Source organism: Neovison vison, chromosome 1, assembly GCF_020171115.1.
Source record: "Neovison vison isolate M4711 chromosome 1, ASM_NN_V1, whole genome shotgun sequence".
NCBI lineage: Eukaryota > Metazoa > Chordata > Mammalia > Carnivora > Mustelidae > Neogale > Neogale vison.
Genome location: NC_058091.1, coordinates 303616137 through 303637863, shown reverse-complemented (window position 1 = coordinate 303637863; position 21727 = coordinate 303616137). Strand labels below are relative to the sequence as shown.

The following is a 21727-nucleotide window of genomic DNA, read 5'->3' as shown; positions in this document are numbered from 1 at the left end:
AGGTTTCTCAGCATCACCCCGTAAACATCTGTCATTAGCTGCCTTTGCAAGAAGGAAAGCAGATGCCTGGAGCAAGCCACCGTGAACTCTGACACGGCAGGAAGGTGGATACATTTCAGAACAGAAGGTCATTCCAAAAGACGAAAATACTTGAATATTCCAGAGCTGGCTACTCGGTTACCCATCATGGAAGACTTAAAAATTCCACTTAATTATTTAAAAATTATTAGGAGAACAATTTGGAATACCCAAATAAGAGCTAGATGAAAGACCAGCTTGAACCTCGGAAATGAAGCCACCGCGCTTGGAACTTCTAATACAGTCCATGTGCTGCATTTACAAATGGAATGCTCGAGTTTTATGGGAGATTGCACAAGCCTGCTATGAAGTCTTCATCAAGGAGATCCTTTGGGGGCATTTTTCCCCTCAAAAACTCATGTAAATATTCCACACCATCGTTGCACACACGGCAATGTGCACTGAAGCAATTTAACCTTAAACAAGTTCCCTAAAACATACTGACAAAGAAAATGGAAAAATATCCAAGTAGGACAGTTCAACAGAAGTCATTTCAATGAATCATTTCCGCAAAGCAAAGGAAGAGGGGACTTTGAGTCTACGGATGGTCTCTTGTCCTAGGGAGTCCACTTTAAGCTCCTAGATTCTGTTCAGGGCCAGGTCTAAGGAGAGGAAGGTGACCAGGACACATAATTTAAAAATCAACTAGTTGGGGGGCGCCTGGGTGGCTCAGTGGATTAAGCCGCTGCCTTCGGCTCAGGTCATGATCTCAGTGTCCTGGGATCGAGCCCCGCATCGGGCTCTTTGCTTGGCGGGAGCCTGCTTCTCTCTCTCTCTCTCTCTCTGCCTGACTCACCGCCTGCTTGTGATCTCTCTCTGTCAAATAAATAAATAAAATCTTTAAAAAAAAAAAAAAATCAACTAGTTGGGAGGAGGGCCTACCAATGCAGCATGAACCTGGCTGGGCACTTCCTTACGTTCTGCACCCTCCACACCAGGCTTGCCTTGCCCAAAGTTCTCTCTGCCAGGGTGGCACGGACAATGGGATAAGATAGCACAGTAAATCAGAGCTAGCTCTCAAAAGCTTGGGAGTTCTAACCACAGCTGCTGAACACAGAGCCAGTCTCCTTCCTTCCCGGGCTCTGACTCCTCACTGAGAACAGGAGGGCTGTGCCCTGGCCCGGCACAGCCAGTGGCAAGTTAACAACTTAACTGTTCTTCAATGTTAAAATAGGCATTAGGTGTCCAAATTTGCAGAGTTAACTTCTGAAAGTTGTATCTAAGCCCAATCAACTCATTTATGCGTTGCAATACTTCTAAGAGTGGACGTTCCTTGGAAATGTTTTGGGATATAATTAACACACAACACTCAGGCTTTCTTATTTTTGCTGTGGTTTGGGAGTGGCTCTCCATTAAGCAACTGCCCCCTGGCCCTCCACTCCTAGCTGGTTACAGACTAAATCACCGACAGGTGTTAGTATTAAAACTAAGATCACCAGACTATGCCTTGTTTTTCCAACAAGACACCTTTCAAGAAGTAGTCCTGTATGGTGGCAGCGGCCAAAAAAAGTACTTGGACTATGTGAGTGGCCATCTGTGTTTCTAAAGAACATGTTTATTAGATGTGTATTAGATGCTTTTATTTAGAACATGATTTTAAATAAAAGACAGCAATCCACACACACAAGCCCAGTAAAGCCCTACAAACCAGTTCTCAAGGTGTGGCTCCCAGACCGGCATCAGCAGCACCTGGGAGCCTGTCAGAAATGCCCATTCTCAGGCTCCACTTGAGCCCTGAGGAATTAGAAACCCTCGGTGGAGGCCCGGGATCCTGCGGTTTAAAAAGCCCTTGGCGGGGAATGTGGGGCGGGCGGGGTCTGATGATCTGAGGCTGTTCAGTTCCCAGAGCCACTGCCCTACCGGTAGGAGGAAGTAGGGGTTTGTCACTGATGACTTTAATTCCTCGTGGACAGGACATTTCCAGCTTGCCAGGACGACAAAATGAGGGGGCTTGACCACTCATTGATCCCAGGGTTCAGGGCACGGCCTCCCACTGGCTGGCTGCAAATCTAGATTCCTGGGCCCACTTCCTGGCCCCCCACCCACCGGGGCAGGGCACGGGAGATGGGTGGGGGGGTCAGATGGAGGGAAGGAGGACTGGAATCTCAGGAACCAACTCCTCAAGTGAGTCAGATGGGCACAGCCAGTGGAAAGCACCAGAAGGCTGCTGAGCACGAAACATCCCATCAGAAGCAACTGGGGAAACTGATCCTTTAGATCAGGGTCAGCAAACTTCTGTGAAGGGCCAGGGGGTGAGGACTTCAGGCCTCGCTCTTCCGCTGCAGGAGCTGGAAGACAATCTGAGATGAGCAGCCCGGGAAGGGGCGCGGCTGCTTAAATTCCAGCACAACTTCCGCCAATTTCAATTTCAGGTCATTTTTTTTTTTTTTTAAGATTTTTATTTATTTATTTATTTGACAGAGAGAAATCACAAGTAGATGGAGAGGCAGGCAGAGAGAGAGAGGGAAGCAGGCTCCCTGCTGAGCAGAGAGCCCGATGCGGGACTCGATCCCAGGACCCTGAGATCATGATCAGGTCATTTTTCAGGTGTCGTAAAATACTCTTCTTTGGAGGTTTCCAAACATTAAAAAAAAAAAAAAAAAAAAAAAAATGCGCCAAGCCCTTCTAGCATGTGGGAGCAGACGCGGTTTGCCACCATGGCCTCAAGGAAGGCCGGTCCTCAGCTCTGAGGCCGGCAGCGTGTAGGGGACACACGCCCCTTCAACACCAACAGCTGCCTTCACACAGGCGAGGGTTATTTTTAAGAATTCAAGTTTACTTCGCCTACAGTAACATCATGCAGCTTGGGGAACCACATAGAACATACCGAACGTTTCCACCACCTGAGAAAGTCCACGGGTGTGCCCCCTCCCAGGCAGAATTTCTCAGAAGTGCCCCTTCGGTCTGCTCTCTTACCTTTAAACAGGCCAATGCAGTCCGTTTGAAATAAAAGCTGGAAGCTCACCCTTTCACAGCTGTTTTAAGAAACAGGAAATCCTTACATGGAAGTTACTAGAATAGGTCTCCCCTGGGCCAGAGTCCCCCTTTCCTCCCCCATGTGGGGCAGCTGCTTGGAATCTCCCCTCCCCTTCTCTTCTAGGGCTCCCATCCAGCCCAGGGGGGTCTTTGCAGATGGCAGGCGCAGTGCTGGAGAAATGAGGAAAACAAGTTCCTTCCCAGGGAGACGTCTTTACCTTTACCCATCCCCATCCAGGGCCTTGCCCTCTCTCTCCTGAGAGAGAAACAGGTAGTCTTCCTCAGAAACAAATACAATTCAACTAAGTTCATCATTGATGGTCTCTGTGCACGAACTTCATCAGCAGATTTCAGGAAGCTGCTGTACCACTGGGATTCCCCCACGGACAAAAAGAACCTTCCCAGTATCTTGAGGGGGAGAGAGAGGACCCCAAACACTGGGTTCTGTTCCAGACCCAGAAGCCAAAGGGGGTGGGACTGTGCAAGAGGGAGAAGGAGAAAATGAAAGCCCTCAGCCTGAGACGCATGCCATCAGAAGGGATGCTCCAGCCCCGCACTGGAGCCCCCAACCCCACAGGGCAGGGGGCAGCCCAGCTGGGGGCGAGCGGCGAATGAGACCAGGTCAGACAAGGAGAAGGACTCTCCAATGTACCGCAGACTGATAGACCCAGAGCCAACGGTGCTCTCCTTTCAAGGCCCATAGGATCCGGTGGGAACCTTGTTAAAACACAGATTCCCGGGGCCATCTTCCCAGAAGAGGACTCAGCAGGTCCGGGGTGCGGCCAGGGAACCCGCATTCTCAACAAGGGCCCTGAAGATGATAAAGCAGCTCATCGGAGAACTATGCATGGAGAAGCACCGCAGGGGGGTTTGGGACATTTAAACCCCAAAGTCCCACTCGAATGCAGTGTCCAGCGTGCGAGGGTCGGAGGAGAGCAGAGAGATGGGAACATCAAGGACAGGGGCTCCGTAAAGGGAGAGAGTAAGGCTCCGGGGCGGGCTTCCCCGTGAGTCCCCGGAGGCAGCTAGGGCTGAGGAGGGCCGGTCAGGGGCAGCAGCAGGAAAGCAAGACTGGGAACACAAGATGATGAAACATCAGAATTCAAACATGTGATTTTTTTTTTAACCCTTCTATTTCCCCAGAGCAGAAAAAACAAAAACAAAAACAAAATAGAGGCCACCAGCAACGGGGAGGGAGTCGGGGAGGCGACGTGAGAACCCGCTGATCTTGAGCAGTGACTTCGAGGGAAAGCACAAATGTCATGATAAGGACAGCACGTGCGCTCAGTCCCGGGGGCCCACGGAGAGGAGCGAGCACAGCAAATAGCCAGGACGAGGAGGGGCGGGTGGGAACACCCCCATCCCAAGACTCCCTGACCTACTTCACGTTCCTCCTCAAGAAGTGGGAAGCTGGTGTGCTCCGGCCCCAAGCCCCGGCTCCATCGGTCATCGCTGACCAAGTGTGGGCTTGCGGACACGTTAACCCACCCCAGCTCGGCTTCTGCCTTCCTGCAGTAGGGCTAACCAGGCCTCCCAAGGGCAGCTGTAGGATTACAGGGGAGCATTAGTGGGAACGCACCAGCGCGGTGCCTGGTAGAGAGAGGTCACTGGGCACACCTCCTCCTCCCCCCTTTACCCACTCTATATGCCAACCCTGATGAGGAGCATCTGGCTTGGTGACGGGGGCCTCCTTCCCTCACCACTCACCAGGGAGGCGATCACGGGAAGAATGCGATTTTCCCATCCCACCACAGCAGCACCCCGGGTTGGAACCCTACAAACACGTTTAAAATCGGGATCAGCCAACGGAGGGCTTCTGGATCCCCCCCAAGTCTCGCTGTACTGTGGGTACGGGGTCTTTGTACATGGACAGGATGATTAGCTCCCTGTGTATATCACGGACTGCTTGGGAAAACTCGTTCCAAATAATAGGGCTATAAATGAATTTTCGGAATGGAATGCAACTCAGTCACAGACAGACAACCACCTGGATTGTTTTAACAAATTGCCTCTGCTTTTTTTTTTTTTTAACCAATTACAGTACATGGTGCCATGTCTAATCCCTGTAGATAATTTGTAAATCATTTTCTTTCCAAATAAGATCTTCACATACATTTTTTTCATATGATACTTGTAATAAAGAAACAGTATTTATTTAAGCCTCCAAAATAAAGAATCTATTTTTTTAAAAAAGATTTTATGTATTTATTTGTAAGAGAGAAAGAGAGAGAGCGGGAGCCCAAGCAGGGGGAGCAGCAGGCAGAGGGGGACGCAGGCTCCCCACTGAGCGAGGACCCTGACACGGGACTCGATCTCAGGATGCTTGGATCATGACCTGAGCCGAAGGCAGACGTTTAACCAACTGAGCCACCAAGGTGTCCCAAGAAGAATCTAGTCTTGATTCAATGTTTTCTATTTACCTCTCCTGGTCATAAATATTGACCTGGTCTGAGCTTATTAGCACACACGATTAATTAGCGAAGTTCAGTATTCATGGGCACCAAGAATGCAAGATAGTATCCTGCTTATCTGCAAGGATGAGACATCTTGGAACCACGGGACTGACCGCACCTAACTTCTGCGCTTCTCGTCCTGCTTGCACATGAGCGTGGCAGGAAAGGTCTGGGAACACCACAGGCTCAGAGAGGCACAAGCAGAGTGTGCCACCGAGACGTGGAGGCTGGAATCCAAGCAGAGAGACCGGCAGATCAGAGGCAGGCTTGGGTACAAATAAACAGATGAGGCCTAAAGGTTGGGAAGAAGAGGCCGAAGTTGGGAGATACCCGCAAAGGAGAAAAGGCAAAAGTGAACAATTTGGCCCCCAAAGGAAGACAGGAAGCCGAAGAAGGTCATGACCTAGGGCAGAGGCGATAAGCATTCTCCTGCAAAAGACTTTACGGAGAGAGAGAGAATTTGTGTTCAGCTAGAGCCTCACAGGGGCCGATAAATACTGCTAATAGCACCCAATCCCCCAGCCACCTGTCTACCTATCCGGGGTAGGGGGTGGGAAAGCAGCAGGGGTAGGGCTCAGCTGTTCAGCCCAAAGGGACGAGGGAAAAGCCGGGTCTCCAACAGTCTGAAATAAGCTGGATTCTAAATCCACTTGGGCTGGGTTCACGTAAAGCTGCAAGAAGGCAGGTCCCAGAGGCCTGGATCTCTTAGGTCTTAACAATGGATTTTTCCAGTGGCGGTGGACTACGGCAGGTAACAACACAGAAACGGTATGCACTCGTAGGAAGCAGGGCCTGTGACACCGAACGCAACCCACATTCCTCAGAACACCAACGCGTCCTACCGTGTTTGTTACTGAAAAAATCCCCACCTCAATGCAGATGTGGAAATGTAGGGGCTAACAGTCTTAGGTTTCAAAATGCTCAAATTTACAACAATGGGTAAAATTTACAATACACAGAGCTATGCAGATTTGCAAAGACACACATGTTTTCACGCAGGAGCTAGGTGCACTAATAAACAAGCAGACTTTTTTTTTTCCCCCTGTAGTCCCAGAGTGAAAATTAATGGAAATATTTGACTTTCCATCTCTGAGCCACAAGACGCCAAACCAAATTCTTGGAAGAGGTCTAGAGAGTAAAACTCACGTGGCTCTCAGAGCATAAAAATATTTTCTCACTCAAAACCAAGTACTTTGGACACACTGCATTTTACTTGGTCTTCAGCACAACACTGGAAGTCCCGGTGGCGTTCTGTCTCTGGAGCGCAGACTTCTAAGAAACTCCGCGGGCTGGAGTTTAATATCCATCTCAGAGATGGGTATTTCCAGGATGAAACAGCAAAATGTGGGAAACACATAAAGAATTTAAGAGTTTCCCAGCTCAGTGCTGTCTTCTTAATACAGCTGTGCTGTTCTGATTAAAGCGACTTCCAAGAATAACAGATGGACCCAGACTGATGTTTCAACAAGAGAAGCCAATGCGTCTGATTTTCACAATTATCTGTCACTTGTCACCAGCGCGCCCCTCTTTCCCCTAATGTAGCCAGCTCTGCAGACACCTCCTCTTTGAGCAGCGGAAGGATGGGGCAGCACCACTCACGCTCACAGACATGTCCCTTGGCCACGGCCAATGCTCAGGAGTGGTCAGTCTCAGATTCTCCCTCCTAGAAACCTGGACCCAAGGTCTACCGCCATTCTTTCCGGACATCATCTATTCCGTAGGAAAAGTTACACAAACCAGAATTTCTACCGTGCTCCTATTTCTAAAAGCAGCACAAGAAAAGGTACCCAAGAAGAGAGTAGGTTAAAAAGGAATTACATGGGGGCTCTGGGTGGCTCAGTCGGTTAAGCATCTGCCTTCAGCTCAGGTCATGATCGCAGGGTCCTGAGATCAAGTCCCACATCGGGCTCCCTGCTCAGTGGGGACTTCCCCCTCTCCCTCTGACTGCCCCCTTGTGCATGCTCTCTCCCCCCACCCTACCCCTGTCAAATAAACAAAAATCTTAAAAAAAAAAAAAAAAGTAAAAATAAATTACATAGGGAGTTAGTGCTTAATGAGTATGGAGCTTCTGTTTTGGGGGTTATTAAAAAAGTTTTGGAAACAGTGGTGATGTTTTCACACAATGCTAATGTAATTAATGCCACTGAATTACACATGTAAAAACAGTTAAAATGGTCAATTTTATGTTATGTGTATTTACAATAAACACCCACAGACACTCAACAATAGAGGAAAACCCAAACTCCAAAAAAGAAAAAATGTATATCCATTCTTTTTTTCTTTCAACTCAAATTTGGATATTTGCAGCAGAGACCCATCATAGAAAATCATTTAGACACTTGGGGAAAATGGAAACCCCGAAATACAAGGGTCACAGCCTGTCATGGCTGTTAACACACACACACACAAGCCATGGATCAAGACGGTGGGACTCCCCAGGCCAGGGCTGTATATTGTTTTAGGGATATGTTGTGCCCCTCGACTGGACTGCAAAAAACACTCCCATTTTGTTAAACTTAACTGTCAGCCACCTGGAAAACTCGATCTTTCATTCTATCTTGAAGTGATAAACTTACCAATAAACTATGACACAAAGTTAAAATAGAAGGTCATGAACACGTTTTTGAGCCGAATCACTTGGAACTGCTGATATTCGACCCTCTCAGCCTGGAGAGACGGCAATTTCATATGGTTCCAATGGACCCACAGGTTCCCTGGGTTGGAAGCAGCCTTTGCAATACAAGGGATGCTTGAATCCTGCGATGTTACAAGGGGCAAAAATAGAACTAATCCATGCTTCCTTCCTTTTGAACACAAAAGGAGTAAGATTTCCCCAAAATATGTGCATTAATGCTAAAGTTAAAAAAAACTGAGAAGGTGATATACTTTTAACAATAACAACATAGGGTTGGAATTACGTCCAGGCCAGCTGTCTAGAAAACATCTGTCCTGTTGTCCCTAGCTTGGCTGAGACTCACAGCGCCCTGGGGACTAGTTCTGCATCGCGAACGCTGTCCCCATCTTCCTCAGTTTAAGTGTCTCTCTGCAGGTCTCCCCCTTCCCCTACCTACCACTCATGTGAGCAGCCCCAAGGGGTCCTGGGCCAACCCCCAACCCGGGAGGGCCACACCAGCCGCCAAGCACACAGAAGGGACTGGCCTGGCGGTGAGACCTCTCTCTGCAGCTGCCGGGCCCACAGCTGGCTTTGCGTGCGAAGCTTGGAATGCTGAACTCCAGGGCATTCCTGAGCTCTTGGGGGCCAGCTGGGCTGTCAGCTTCCTTTCCGATGAAATCTGCAATTCCGTTAAAATATTTCGGACCCACCCCTTCGCATTAACAGCCAGATCCAATCAGTGGGCCCCGGAAGTGCCATCACGGAGATCCAGCTGTCCACCTCCTGACAGGGTTGGGGGCCCGGGTGTTGGGCTGCCCCACTGTCCCTTCCCCAGCCCTCAGCAGGCTTGAGGGAGATGCCCCCGGAACCCAGGAGTGGATGCACGTGGTCCATGAACGTCACGGGCTGCATACTCCCTTCCAGGGACACAAAAATGTACTCGTCCTGGCAAAGTGAAGGGAAAACAGCAAAGAAGAAACAGCGGGGCAGGACAGTGAGTATGAGAAAATGATCAAGAAATGCACCACCAACAAAAATCCCTACGAATCCATCATGAAGTTTCACAAAATTGGGCCCACGTTACTAATTCCAACAAGTCAACACCGGAAGGTCAAACCGAAAAGGTTGGGATGGCCGGAAATGGGAGGCGTGACCCTCCAAGTAAGGGGCCTTGGGTCTCCCGTCTGGCTGGAGGAAGTCTGACTTTCCCGTGGGGTGGGGCGGACTTGAGAGTAACCCGGCCGTCTAACGGCCTTTTTGTGAATTAATCAAATGAGAACAATAACTTTTAAACCCAAATCTAATCATACTCGTGGCAAGCCAATAAAGACAGAAGGGCGAGGAGAAGGGCATTTACTTGTAGACTGGGGTGATTAAATCCCCAGCCAGGAAAATATTTCTGAAGACCCCATAGAGAGGCAATGCAAACAAAAAACCCCACAGAATCACTGCTTAGAGTAATTGCCTTGATTAAGTTTACTGGGGTAAGCTGAATAACTACCCCTGAAAACACAATTAGGTAAATTGATATCACTGTGAGCTGTTTCAGAGCAATCAAATTAGGCTCTTCTCGGAAAAGAATAGCTCACTTACAAAGTGAAAAATCTAATTTAGAACTTATTACTCAATTTACAATGTTCCTAAAGGGTGCTATCGTGATGGCCCGTGGAGCTCATGAGTGTTCCAGAAAAGACCGATGTTCAAGGCTGTCCTTGCTCTTACACATCCATAAGAGCTAATCTAGCCATACGCGCACCCTGCAAAGCCATGGTGCTCTTCTGAAGATTTTTTTTTTTTATTTGACAGAGAGAGATCACAAGTAGCCAGAGAGGCAGGCAGAGAGAGAGGAAGGGAAGCAGGCTCCCTGCTGAGCAGAGAGCCCGATGCGGGACTCGATCCCAGGACCCTGAGATCATGACCCGAGCCGAAGGCAGCGGCTTAACCCACTGAGCCACCCAGGCGCCCCGCCATGGTGCTCTTCTAAAACTGTCTGCGGTTCAATGTCCCAGAACACACGGACAGGTGTACCTCAGAAAAATTGCAGGTTTGGTTCCAGACCCTCACAATAAAGCTATTTGAATGAATTTTTTGGTTTCCCGGTTCATATAGAAGTTATGTTTATACTATACTCTAGCTACTAACTGTTCAACAATGCCTAAAAAACAATGTGCATACATTAAAAATACTTAATTGCTGGGGCGCCTGGGTGGCTCAGTAGGTTAAGCCTCTGCCTTTGGCTCGGGTCATGATCTCAGGGTCCTGGGATCGAGCCCCATTTTGGGCTCTCTGCTCAGTGGGGAGCCTGCTTCCCCCTCTCTGCCTGCCTCTCTGCCTACTTGTGATCTCTCTTTCTGTCAAATAAATAAATAAAATCTTAAAAAAAATACTTTACTGCTAAAAAATGTTAGCCTTCGGGGCAGGTGTGGGTGGCTCAGCTGGTTAAGCATCTGCCTTGGGCTCAGGTCATGATCTCTGGGTCCAGGGATCGAGCCCCACGTCAGGCTCCCAGCACAGCAGGGAGTCTGCTTCTCCCTGGCCCTCTGTTCATGCTCTCTATCTCTGTCTCAAATGAATAAACAAAATCTTTAAAAAAGAATGCTAGCCATCATCTGAGCTTTCAGTGAGCCATAATCACTGATCACAGATCACCGGAACAAATACAATAATGAGACAGTTTTAAATATGGCAAGAATTACCAAAGTAAGACACAGAGACACAAAGTAAGCAAATGCTGTTGGAAAAAGTATCACCAACAGTCTTGCTCAAGCAGGGTTGTCACAAACCTTCAATCTGCAAAAAGGCAAAAAACAAACAAAAGGCAGCATCTTTAAGCTCAGGAAAGGAAAGCGTGATGAAACAACGAACGCCTAGAACGAACTTTGAGGGCACGTGCAGACCTGCCCGGCTGCTGTGTCCTCCACAGGCCGCAGCTATGCATCGTTTTCAACCAAGTGTGCTAGCGCGTCTCTGGCACATTTCTTTCTCCATCTGCAAATACTTCACGGCGAGTAGAGCGTACGTTATAAATCAAACGGGAACATTTTGGTCCTCTCTATTCCCTGGATCAACCTACAGTAGTTTTACTTTTAGTGTGAAATGGAATTTTAAGTTAACAGTGAAGCTATGTCCCTGGCCAAAAAACAAAACAAAACAAACAAAAAAACCCACTCTCCCCAAAACAGCTGAGGACATGTGCAAAATTCTCAGCGTCTGAGTGAAATCAGTGAACATGCCCTTCAGTGCTCTCACAAAAGACACACAATGATCTCCCGCCTACCCACGGTCCCTGAGGTCCCACTTTATGATTTTAGAGACGCCTGGCTCTGCTCAGCTTCCAACACTAAAACGGATTTCAGAATGGTTTTTTGATTCGCTCAGGAATCATTTTGCTGCCGTCAGACCCAACCTGGCCACGCTCAAGGTCAAATGCTTGTAGGAAGGAAGGGCATCGAGCAAGGAGAACGGAAGAGCTTTGGAAGGTCAAGGAAAAGGGTTCTCGCTTCACCGAAAGCCCCCCTCCTCTTCTCTCCGCTTCCTCTATAACCCTGGGACCAGGGGTCCAACAAAGGATTTGAGAGCACTCCCTGCTCTCACTATAGACAACCATGACCGCCAGGCGGTTCTCAGGAAAGCCCTCTATACCCCTTGCTACTCAAATGCGGTTCAGGGAACCAGCAGCAGCATCACCACCACGGGGTGCTTGTGAGAAATGCAGATGCTCAGGCCCCGCCTCAGACCTGCCAATCAGAATCTGCAGCTGAGCAGGACTCCCAGGCGAGTCACATAACCTAAGAGACCACAGTCCCCCAAGTAGGGCAGACTAATAGTTTCATTAGCTTTTATTTCTCTGACGCCACATTTCCCCAACAAAAATGTCACCAGAATGGTTTGTTTTTTAAATGCAGAAAAATACCCATTTAACAGCTTTTACCTCAAACATTTTTTTTAAATTATTATTGTGGTAAAATGTACAAAAGAACGAAAAAAAAAGCCACTTTAACCATTTGAGTGTTCAATTCAGTGGCATTAAAGCACAAGGACATTTTCCCACAACTGTCACCACTGTCCACTATCAGAAATGTTCCAAAACTAAAACTCTGTACCCATTCAACAATAACTCTTCATTCTCCCTCTCCCACCTGCCCCCCCACACTGATTTTTTCACATCTTTTAATAAACTGAGTTAAAAGTAGCCAATACCTTGAAAAGTTATCCTAAACAGGCTTGACGAGGACAAGGCCATGCTCTATATCTTGGACCCTAATTCCTTGAAGAATCTGTCCCTGCCCAGTTACAGAGTCACTGTGTCCGTCCTAGGGACCAGAACCCATTCATGAACTTCTCCTAACCCTGGGCGAATACACCTGAAAATTCACATCACAGTGAACTTGGGATGTGAGGAAAGGAAGGACATCAGGAAAGAAAGACACTGGAGTCCCCTGCCCACGGTCCCTTCTTGATCCAAGTCGGAATGCAATTCTTCCGTCTCGTCGCACTCTTCTGGCTTAAACCCTGTAATTTCTACACACATCTCCAAGCTCCTTATACTTGGGAATGACAGAGTGGACAACGTAAGACCAAGTATTTGGTGACTGACAGAGGATGAGAAGTCAAAGCTGAGAGCGGCTTCCACATTTAAGTGCATGCTATTCTGGTTTAGCTGTTCCGAAGCCCGCGATCTGTCGGTAGATCACTGTCAGCCGTGAACATGATTACTGGCCTGCCCCCCTCACTCCACCTCCGTCCGCTGAGCTGTTCGTTAGCTAGGGCTGAAAATGGCTTCACGTGGTACAGAGCTCAGACCCTGTGTCATGGACAGCAGCACCAAAGGGCTGAAGTTTCTGTGTTAGCCTCTGCTGAGCGGTGTACTCAGACGGGAACAGAAAGCATTTTAGATCCCCAAGGATACCATGTCGCGCAAAATAAGCCAACCACACCAAAAAAAAAGACAAAATACTGTGTGTGTGTGTGTGTGTGTGTGTGTGTGTGAGAGAGAGAGAGAGAGAGAGAGAGAGAGAGAGAGAGATCCGTCCTCTCACACGAAGTATCTAATGTAATCAAAATCAGAGACAGAGGGTAGAAAGGTAGTTACCAAGAACTGAAGAGAGGAAAGATAGGGAACTGCTGGTGGGTACAGAGTCTCAGTATCACAAGATGACAAAATTCTAGAGCTCTCTGGAACAACAGTATGAAAATACCTAAGACTACTTAAGCGTACACTTAAAAATGGTTACGTTTATGGGGCGCCTGGGTGGCTCCGTGGGTTAAAGCCTCTGCCTTTGGCTCAGCTCATGATCTCAGGGTCCTGGGATCGAGCCCCCCATCGGACTCTTGCTCAGCAGGGAGCCTGCTTCCCCCTCTCTTCCTGCTTGCCCCTCTGCCTTCTTGTCATCTCTGTCAAATAAATAAAATTTTTTTAAAAACCACTTTAAAAATAAATGGTTATGTTTAGTGTTAATGTGTTTTTTACCACAAATTTTTTATAGAGGGGTAAAGTTAAAAAAAAAAGAATTATCTTTGGGATAAAAAAACAAGTCAATGAAGAAAAAATTCCATCAACAATCTATTTTACAACACTTTCAGGAACAAAGTTACATCAAGTCATGTGCACTGTTTAAATACACGCTTTTCTGTTTTTTCTATCATCTTGAAAAGTACGTACAGAACCTAAAAGGAAGTGAATTCTCATCCGGGTCAAGTGGGAAGGGAGGACAGGCAGGATAACAGGCAGGAGGACAGACGAACACGGACGAGCCCTGCACAGGAACCTACACACTCACGCCTGACAAAAGTCACTTAGCCTGTCCTTAGTTTACAGATCATACCGTACAGCCTGAGAATCTGATGAGAAGGAAACCAGGCTGGACAGCAGTTCGAGTCCCCGCTGGCAGTGACCATCAGACTCGCGATCTATCAGCCCCTCCCCATCCCCCGCAATCGCCTTCGACCAAACCCAGGTGGGTCTTCCCCACGGGACAAATGCTGATCAACTATTCAAGACTCTCAGGCGACAGAGAAACTGAGGACCTGTAACACAGCCCAGTGACATCACTTGCTTAAGCCACGAAACAAGAAAGGTGCCACCAAGTGGACTCTCTCTGGGAACAGGTCTTGATAACCACGTAGCCCGTATCTGCCTTAAACTACGTGACACTGACCCTGAAGGGTTTGTTGTCAACAAAACTGGCAAACCAGAATCAGACACGGAGTTTTTAAATACCGGCAGAGGACATCCTTCTCTCCTTAGGTCTTAGATTTTGCTACGTGCCTCTGAAAAAGGCATCCACTGGTAACATTAAAATTAGTTTCCTTGATAAAACGGAGACACCAGCCTTCTTTTACAATCGCCCAAATACAACCGATGAGTTAATTTCTGGATTCATGTATTTGTTTTCGCTGATACAAGCTTTTAGGTTTCACTAATGAACAGGACACCTGAAGCAGTGGTCAAAGCCCCCACCTGAAGGAACCTCTTTGTTTGAAGAACAAGGTGGACAAGGAACTCAGGTGAGGTGTAGCCCACCGTGTTCTTACAGGAACCGCCACTACCTACATGGCCACGGGCAGACCCGTATTTCCAACACTGTAGGACATGCAAGAATTTCAAGGGAAGGCGGTAAGGAAACCAATACGCAAATATCCATAATTCTGAAGTTTTTCTCAAATTGCTTGCACCTTGTACGTCTGTTTCTTTAACAAGATTCCCAGGAACCAGCCAAGTGGAGCGCTCTTCTGTCCTGTCCGGTTGGAACACTTTGTACGTTCCGTTTGGGGAGTTTTATTACATCTCCCCCACACACTTAAGGTGTATGTTCTACATTCTTTCCAGGATTTGGTTTTTCCCACTTGGAAAAAAACATTGACGGTATGGGGGGGAGGGAGAGAGGGGAGCAGCGAACACTCATGTGCTCTTGCAGGACAACCTTCGGAAGCAGAACATGTCGGGAAGCCGTCCACGTGTGCTCACCTGACCATAGTCTGTCCGGAAGACCACGACGCCCTCTGCACAGGAATTGACAGTACTTGGAAAATGCTGGCCATTTTCTCTCAGCCAGACCCGTGTCCCCTGTAAACAAAACAAAGGAGATTTCACTGGGAGCTTGGGTTGTGTTTCGTGGCAAATCACCACTCTCAAAACCACTGACGAGTACATTCCTTTAAGAAAAAACAACATTTTAAAAAGCAAATGTTTTTCTCAAGCAAGAATGACTCTTCAGAAAGCATCAGGCACAGCCTTCACTAGAGACAAGCGTGACTGAGCGTCCCACCAGAGAACACGGAAAAGGAGGCCAGAAAATAGTAGGCCTTGTGTTGCGGAAATGCCAAGTGGTTCCTGCGAATGATCTCATGTCACTCAGAAAGGCCCTTGAGACAGGCACTGCTGTCACTGAGCTTTCCAGAGAGAGAACCGGAAGGCCTGAAGGCAGAGCAACTCGCCCAGCATCGCAAGATGGGAAGAACTTGACTCCAGGCAGTTGGGTTCCAGAAACAAGTTTAACCAGGTCGCCACATTGCTCCACCAGTGTTGAAAACTCACTGGCATCTGCTGGCTCTGACCTTCCCAGCTCCAAGCCTGGAGCACCCGGCCACCTGAGCCTGGCCACCTGGATGGCATTCGAACAGTCTGCTGACTTCCTACTGGGACCAAATCCAGGGGTCAAATCGATGCTCCAAGAGAAGGACTAAAGTCTTAGGAAAGATCAGAACTTTCGCTAGGATTCCACCAAACCATCCAACACATGCCAGTGTTCAGGACTATAGCCCAAGATGGAAACTTCCAGATCCTATTGTTTTCACCTGGGGCCTAATCTTCAGTTTTGATTTTATTTCCATTTGTTATGTCCCCACTGGACAAATGAAATAAGCAGAGTATTTATCTTTCGATGATGAATTTCCTCCTCCTTTAATTTCACAACATGAAAACCACTCGTTTCCAAGAACAAGGGATAAAAGTTTGAAGAAATCACTGGGTGTTACTGATCAAATTATAACAAATTATCCGTATGATGTACGCCCATGTGATGGAACATAACATTAAGCGCTAATTTTTCATCAAGTTATTACTAATCTGGTCCACTTCATCAACCCCAACAAAAAGGACCCCAAACAAGCACATCCTTATGACGCACTGTGTTGATATAGTATGTGAAAACACTATACCTAAATTATCACTGGAAATGGCACCTGCATGGAACTTTTTCTAGAACTTTCAACCTCATTTTATTGTTCTATTTAATTTTGATTTCAAATGTTAAGTGAAATATATAAAATATATTGATTAGAGTATATTTAACTTGCCATTTAAGGGGCTCCTACTAGTCTCTTAAAAGAGTTGGTGGGGGATAAATAATACAGACAAATAACATAATAATATAAATAAATAATATATAAGTAATATATAAGTAAATAATATAGAAATAACTTTTATGCTACGTTATTTTTCATAGGAGTATTTTAGTTTTTTGGGGTGTTGTTGTTTTTGAGAGAGTGCACTGGGGATGGATGGGCGAAAGGGAGAGGGAGAGAGAATCTTAGGCAGGCTCCACACCCAGTATGGTCAAATGCCGGGCTCAATCTTATAATCCTGAGATCAAGACCCAAGCTGAAATCAAGAGTTGGATGCTTAACCCGCTGAACCATCTGGGCCCCCTCCCCCATGTTATACTACTTTAAATTATGTTTATCAGTAGCAAAAAGAGTAGCTAACTTCCAATAATGGCATGCCCATGTGTCACAGTCACAAGCTAAGAGCCTCAAGGACACTGGATTTAATACCAACCCTCAGTAAACTAGGAATCCTGCCTCCAGGAGGAAACTGAAACTCAGAGCCCACGTCCTTGTTTTCCATCACACGGCCCTTCCCTCCGATTCCTAACCCCATGCTCTTTCTACACTTCATACTATTTATCTCCTTGAAATAATTCATAAAATAAATGAACGAATCCATACACATTAAAATATAACCACAGGGGCACCTGGGGGGCTCAGTGGGTTAAGCCTCTGCCTTCGGCTCAGGTCACAATCTTAGGGTCCTGGGATCAAGCCCCACATCGGGCTCCTTGCTCAGTGGGGAGTCTGCTTTCCCCTTCCCTCTGCCTGCTGCTCCCCCTGCTTGTGCTCTCTGTCAATTAAATAAATCTTTAAAAAAACATATAACCCAGAAGTCACTTTAAGTGGTCAGTGACCACGCACAGAACCAACTGTTCCCTTCTACCTCGCTCGCCAGGAGGGAAAATTTAAGACACAAAAATCTGACTTGGGGCCCTTTGGCTGGCTCGGTCTGTAGAGCAGGTGACACTTGATGTCGGGGTTTTAAGTTTGAGTCCCATATTGGGTGTACTTCTTTGAAAATTATTTTGAAAAATCTGACTTAAAAATTACTCCCTTGTCGCCAGTAATGACTTGCCAGCCAGGAGCTAGAACCTTACTCGGAATCCCAAGTCAACACTGAGTCTGGTCCAAGTCTTTGGGGCTTTGGGACCAGCTCTCCTGTTCCCTGTGACTGGCTCTCCCAGCACCACCTGCCACAGCCCTACAGAAGCCCTCCCCACAGGCATTCCCTTTCTCCTTGTTACACGAGCCTTGAGGTATTAACTCATACTTCAACCTGACCTCCAAAGAGGGGTTGAAATCCTCCACAATCATACACAGCATCAAAAATGATTACGAGCTATTTCTCTATAAATCTCTATAAAGCCTGCCTTAAAGAACACACAGAACATCAAGAAAGGGGAGTCCCCACCCCTGCAGGAGTCACTCCCGTCCCTCTGATCGGCAGCTCGGGCTGAGACACAGGGAACACCAAGAATTCTCCTCCAACTGCCTGCCAGTCGGATTTATTTAGCACACACCTGCTTCCAAAAAGAACATTCACTTCCGCCGTCCTCTTAACACTGTTCTCTCACACATCACTCCACCCCAAAACTAATATTAACTGCAATGATGGAAAAAGACTTCCAAGTGCCTGAACTATTTTTATTTATTGAAGTGATCTCTACACCCCATGTGGGGCTTGAACTGACGATCCTGAGATCAAGACTTGCATGCTCTACAGACTGAGCCAGCCAGACATCCCCGTTTCTATCATCTTTTTTTTTTTGAAGATTTTATTTATTTGACAGACAGAGATCCAAGTAGGCAGAGAGAAAGGAAGGGAAGCAGGCTTCCCCCTGAACAGAGAGCCAGATGTGGGGCTCGATCCCAGGACCCTGGGATCATGACCTGAGCCGAAGGCAGAGGCTTTAGCCCACTGAGCCACCCAGGCGCCTCCTCTCTATCGTCTTTTTAATTTACACCTCAGAGACTGCAACATTTTAAAGTTCTGAAATACCTACAGACACACACATACACACACATGTATGCACACACTCAAATGGAAACTTCCGAAGTTCTATAAGGTGAGAACTTTTACTCATTGGGTAAAATCATGAAATAATTAATTCACAGTGGTCCTGTCCCCCAAATCCTAAGTCCGAAGCACTGTTTGCTATGACTCTCACCTGCACTATTTTTTTTTTTTAATGAAAACGGATTTCATGGGTTACCCATTTTTAAAATCGCCTACTTAGTAAGAATCAAATATTTTATTAGGAAACATTGCTGAATTAATATAAATTGTCACAAGGATTAACATAAACCTCCTGACTTCCAGAAGCTGCACAGCGTTTAGTTTCTTACACCTGAGTTGTGCTGTGGTCCTTTTTACTGTCCGTGAAGGTCGGGTAAGCCCTTTGTTGACAAAGTCCTACAGGATCAAACAGCGGTTCAACTTCCTTCGTCCAAAGGTCTTTTTCAATAGGTGTGAAGAGATGCTGATAAGCAGGTTGTAGGAAATCCACCCAGACTGGAAATTTCAAGCCCATTGGCCACAACACGAGGCCTTTAGCTGCTGTCTTCCACAGGTAGGAAGAGAAACTCAATCAAAACACTCCCTTTGTTCCTCGAAAAAGCTTAACCTGGCAATTTTCATCAAATTGGAACTACAAAGTACAACTGAAGTGGCTATTTTTACAGATTGTTCTTGATGGTTTCTCTGAGCCCCCAAATGTTCTGCCTCCCCTCTATTTGAATAGAACACACATGCCCAGGTCCAGAAAAGAGGCCACCCACAGGCATTTGAAAATGAAGTCACAAGCGGACACTCACCAGATCATCCAGGTTTGTGTGGGGAAGAACTATTTGCCCACCATATGCAAGCCATTAGATTCTGTCATTGTTCAATAAGGCTGATAATTTAATGCACAATCCAGGCAACCTAGCATACGGAGAAAGCTCATGATTTGAGTGTTAAAATGTCTTTATAAGTTTGATCATAACATACACATTTTATTAAAACTTGGGCAAGTTTTCATCCTAATCTCTGAGCCGGATATGTGTGAAATTTAACAGCTAAAAATTTTCCTGCACGTAATCACCAGTAACATTTTTACACCACAATGTCCTTGCACCAAAGCTCCCATCCCCTTTGATCTGGAGCAATCCTGTACGAAGGGTTGGTTATTACTTGCCTCCCTGTTTCTGAAAGGGAGGTTCATAGGGTCTACTTTCCATTCCCAACAAATGATTTCCTGGATAGAAAAAAAATAGTAATACTGACTGTACCACGTGTTGGTAAGGATGTAAAATGGTACAACAGCTTTAGAAAACAGTTTGGCAGTTTCTTAAAAAGCTAAACACAATCTCACCATGGGTTCCCACAATTCAACTCCTAGGGATCTACCTCCTCAAAAGAAACGTTTCAACAGGGCGCCTGGGTGGCTCAGTGTGTTAAGCCGCTGCCTTCGGCTCGGGTCATGATCTCAGGGTCCTGGGATCGAGGCCCGCATCGGGCTCTCTGCTCGGCAGGGATCCTGCTTCCTCCTCTCTCTCTGCCTGCCTCTTTGCCTGCTTGTGATCTCTCTCTGTCAAATAAATAAGTAAAATCTTTAAAAAAAGAAAAAAGAAACGTTTCAACAAGTCTTGCGTGCAGGGACACCTAGGGGGCTCAGTCTGTTAAGCTTCTGCCTTCAGTTCAGGTCATGATCTCAGGGTCTTGGTACGGCTCCCCGTTCACTTGGGAGACTGCTTCTCCCTTTGGTCACCACGCCCAGCCCTCTCATGCTGTCTCTCTAATAAATAAATAAAATCTTTAAAAAAAAAAAGTTTTGCATGCAAATATTTGGAGCTACTCATTAATAGCAAAATACTAAAAATCATTCAAATGACCACTAACTGGCATAGAGACAAAATGTAACAAATCCATACAATGGAATGCTTCCAAATCATTTTTTAAAAAATGATTTCCAAAGCTACATACTGCTCAATTGTACATACACGTTCCTAACCATTCTGTAATGGGAAAAACCCAGTTGTGTCTCTATAACTGGGTGACAAGAAATCAAGAAACATACACAGACCACGTACCCACAAGCATTCAGGGGGAAGGGCTGAATTCTCTGAAGATCTGTGCTGAGTTCAAGTCTCTGCTTTCCACTCATGTCAGTGAGGGGCTGAGACCACATAGGAGACTTGCCCAAACTAATCGAAAGATGAGATGGTGACAGATTGTATCACTGTCTCACAGGACTTAATTATTAGACCCATCACCCTAGAAGATAATCCTATATCCCCAGCCGACTGGGGACCGGCGGTGCCTCCTGCCTCCTCCCTGGGCCAGGAATTTCATCGGGCTCTTTCCCGCCACCATAGCAAAACCGCCTGAAATTTTTACCTCCCGGCCCTTCCCACACAATGCCTGCTGATCCCTGCTTGAAGGTAAAGGAGATAAAATCACCGGCATAGATTTCAATCTACTTTTTTAAAAGTACTGTATTTCCTTTCCGATTTTAAAAATGATTTTCTTTTTTGAACTTTAACAGAAAGAAAAAAAAAAAAACCAAAAACTAAGTTTAAAAAGAAGGTAAGGAAAAAACCCTAAAGAGAGACGATGCTATGCTTTAAATACCACTCCGTGTGGCATGTTCTAATTACAGATTCACAGAAAGGAGAACATTTTTTGTACCCAAACACACAACTCAATCTCAGACCCAGAACCACACCTACTTCTCTTACATGGCCTGTGTTAGTAAGTCACGGTTCAGGATTCTCTAAGGACCCACGTGATAAAGTCACAATTTGTTCGGAAATGTGATTTTTTTTTTTTTAAAGAGAAAGGGATCAAATAAGTTTTCAATGGCTAAATTAATAGGGCTCTTTAAATCTACAGTAGGCACGCCTTGATGGCTCAGCCAGTAAACATGGGACTCTTGATCTCAGGGTCATGATTTCAACCCCATCATAGCTACAAAGGCTCACTTAAAGAAGAAAGGAAGGAAGATTAAAATTAATTAAATCTGTAATAAATTCAGCAGCCAAGGCAAAGTTCTCCTCTTTTGCCTGCCATCACGTCTAACCTGGCATCTTCTACAATATCTAATACAAAAGGCTGCCGGGCAAGGTCTGTCTGTTCCTGACCCTACTGAATTCCAGAAACTGGATATGGATATTATCGTACCAAGGATTTAAACAGCACTTTTTCTCCATTTTTTTTAAATCAAGATGTAATTGACAGATAACATATTAGTGTCAGGTGCACATGATTCAATATTTGCATAACTGTGACATGTTC

General features: G+C 46.4%; 1 protein-coding gene across 2 annotated transcripts in view; it reads right to left on the bottom strand.

Moving 5' to 3' along the window:
- MYO10 (myosin X) overlaps window positions 1-21727 on the bottom strand; it is a 213488-nt gene that overhangs the window by 151890 nt on the left and 39871 nt on the right. For both annotated transcript variants that reach the window (XM_044233626.1, XM_044233636.1), the window contains exon 2: window positions 15089-15187. In XM_044233626.1, coding sequence (XP_044089561.1) covers window positions 15089-15187 — 99 coding nt within the window. The remainder of the gene's footprint in view (window positions 1-15088; window positions 15188-21727) is intronic.